General features: G+C 34.7%; 1 protein-coding gene across 1 annotated transcript; it reads left to right on the forward strand.

Moving 5' to 3' along the window:
• The first annotated feature begins 842 nt into the window (after nucleotides 1-842).
• On the forward strand, nucleotides 843-1,145 carry LOC107885110 (copper-sensing transcriptional repressor CsoR-like). Its single transcript, XM_016808560.1, has one exon. It carries the CDS (start codon nucleotides 843-845, stop codon nucleotides 1,143-1,145), a length of 303 nt encoding a protein of 100 aa, XP_016664049.1.
• Nucleotides 1,146-1,352: the final 207 nt, after the last annotated feature.

The following is a 1,352-nucleotide window of genomic DNA, read 5'->3' on the forward strand; positions in this document are numbered from 1 at the left end:
AATTGTTGACGATGCGCCTAAAATGGAACAAATTGCTAAAGATTTCTTAGAAACAACACGTAACGCATTCTTTATTGGACGTACAATGGATTACTATGTAGGTCTAGAAGGTGCATTGAAACTTAAAGAAATTTCTTATATCCAAGCAGAAGGTTTTGCTGGAGGAGAATTAAAACACGGTACAATTGCATTAATTGAAGAAGGTACTCCAATCATTGCATTAGCTACACAAGAAAAAGTTAACTTATCGATTCGTGGTAACGTTAAAGAAGTTGTAGCACGTGGTGCTAATCCATGTATTATCTCTATGGAAGGTTTAGAACACGATCATGATACGTATGTAATACCACACGTTCATGAAATGTTATCACCACTTGTATCAGTAATCACATTACAATTAATCTCTTACTACGCTGCATTACACAGAGGTTGTGACGTAGATAAACCACGTAACTTAGCTAAATCAGTTACAGTTGAATAGAATGATATTAAACATCTGAGCAACTCGCTCAGGTGTTTTTTTATGTAAATTTTGAATATATTATATACGGATAGGCGTGTATGATGACTTGTAGTAACAAAAGTCTGGGGAAATGTAACTAAGGCAGTCTATAGTAACAAAAGTCCGGGGAAATGTAACTAAGGCACCCCATAGTAACAAAAGTCTGGGGAAATGTAACTAAGGCAGTCTATAGTAACTAAAGTCCAGGGAAGTGTAACTAAGTCAGCCCATAATAATAAACTGCCGTTATTCAACATCTCATTACAAATTTTTTGAGCTTTTATATTGAAAAATATACTATAGGGGGGTATAGTATTAAATAAAGAGAGGACGTGATTGTATGAGTGAATATTTACATGAACATACGGTAACACCTAGAACGAAAGAGGAAAAAGATAAAGTGATCAATAGACTTAAACGTATTGAGGGTCAAGTGCGTGGTATTCAAAGTATGGTTGAAGAAGATAGATATTGTGTGGATATATTAGTACAAATTAGTGCAATACAGTCTGCTTTGAAAAATGTTGGACTTGCGGTAACGGAAAGACATGTTAAACATTGTGTGACGGATGCTATTCAAAATGGTGAAGGTGAAGAAATGATTGATGAATTGATGAGTGTACTTAAACAATTTTCTAAGTAAGGAGGTAAACGAAATGAGTGAATCTAAACATGTTACTGTTGGTGTAACGGGTATGACATGTGCAGCTTGTTCCAATCGTATTGAAAAAGTGTTAAACAGAATGGATGGTGTTGATGCTCAAGTGAATTTATCGACTGAGAAAGCATCCATCACTTTCAATAATGACGCTACAAATTTATCCGATGTAACAATAAATTTGAAAATCTC

This window comes from Acyrthosiphon pisum, chromosome A1 (assembly GCF_005508785.2).
Source record: "Acyrthosiphon pisum isolate AL4f chromosome A1, pea_aphid_22Mar2018_4r6ur, whole genome shotgun sequence".
Taxonomy (NCBI): domain Eukaryota; kingdom Metazoa; phylum Arthropoda; class Insecta; order Hemiptera; family Aphididae; genus Acyrthosiphon; species Acyrthosiphon pisum.

Coding starts and splice junctions, on each gene's coding strand:
- LOC107885110 (XM_016808560.1), top strand. CDS start 843: ATGAGTGAATATTTACATGAACATACGGTAACACCTAGAACGAAAGAG.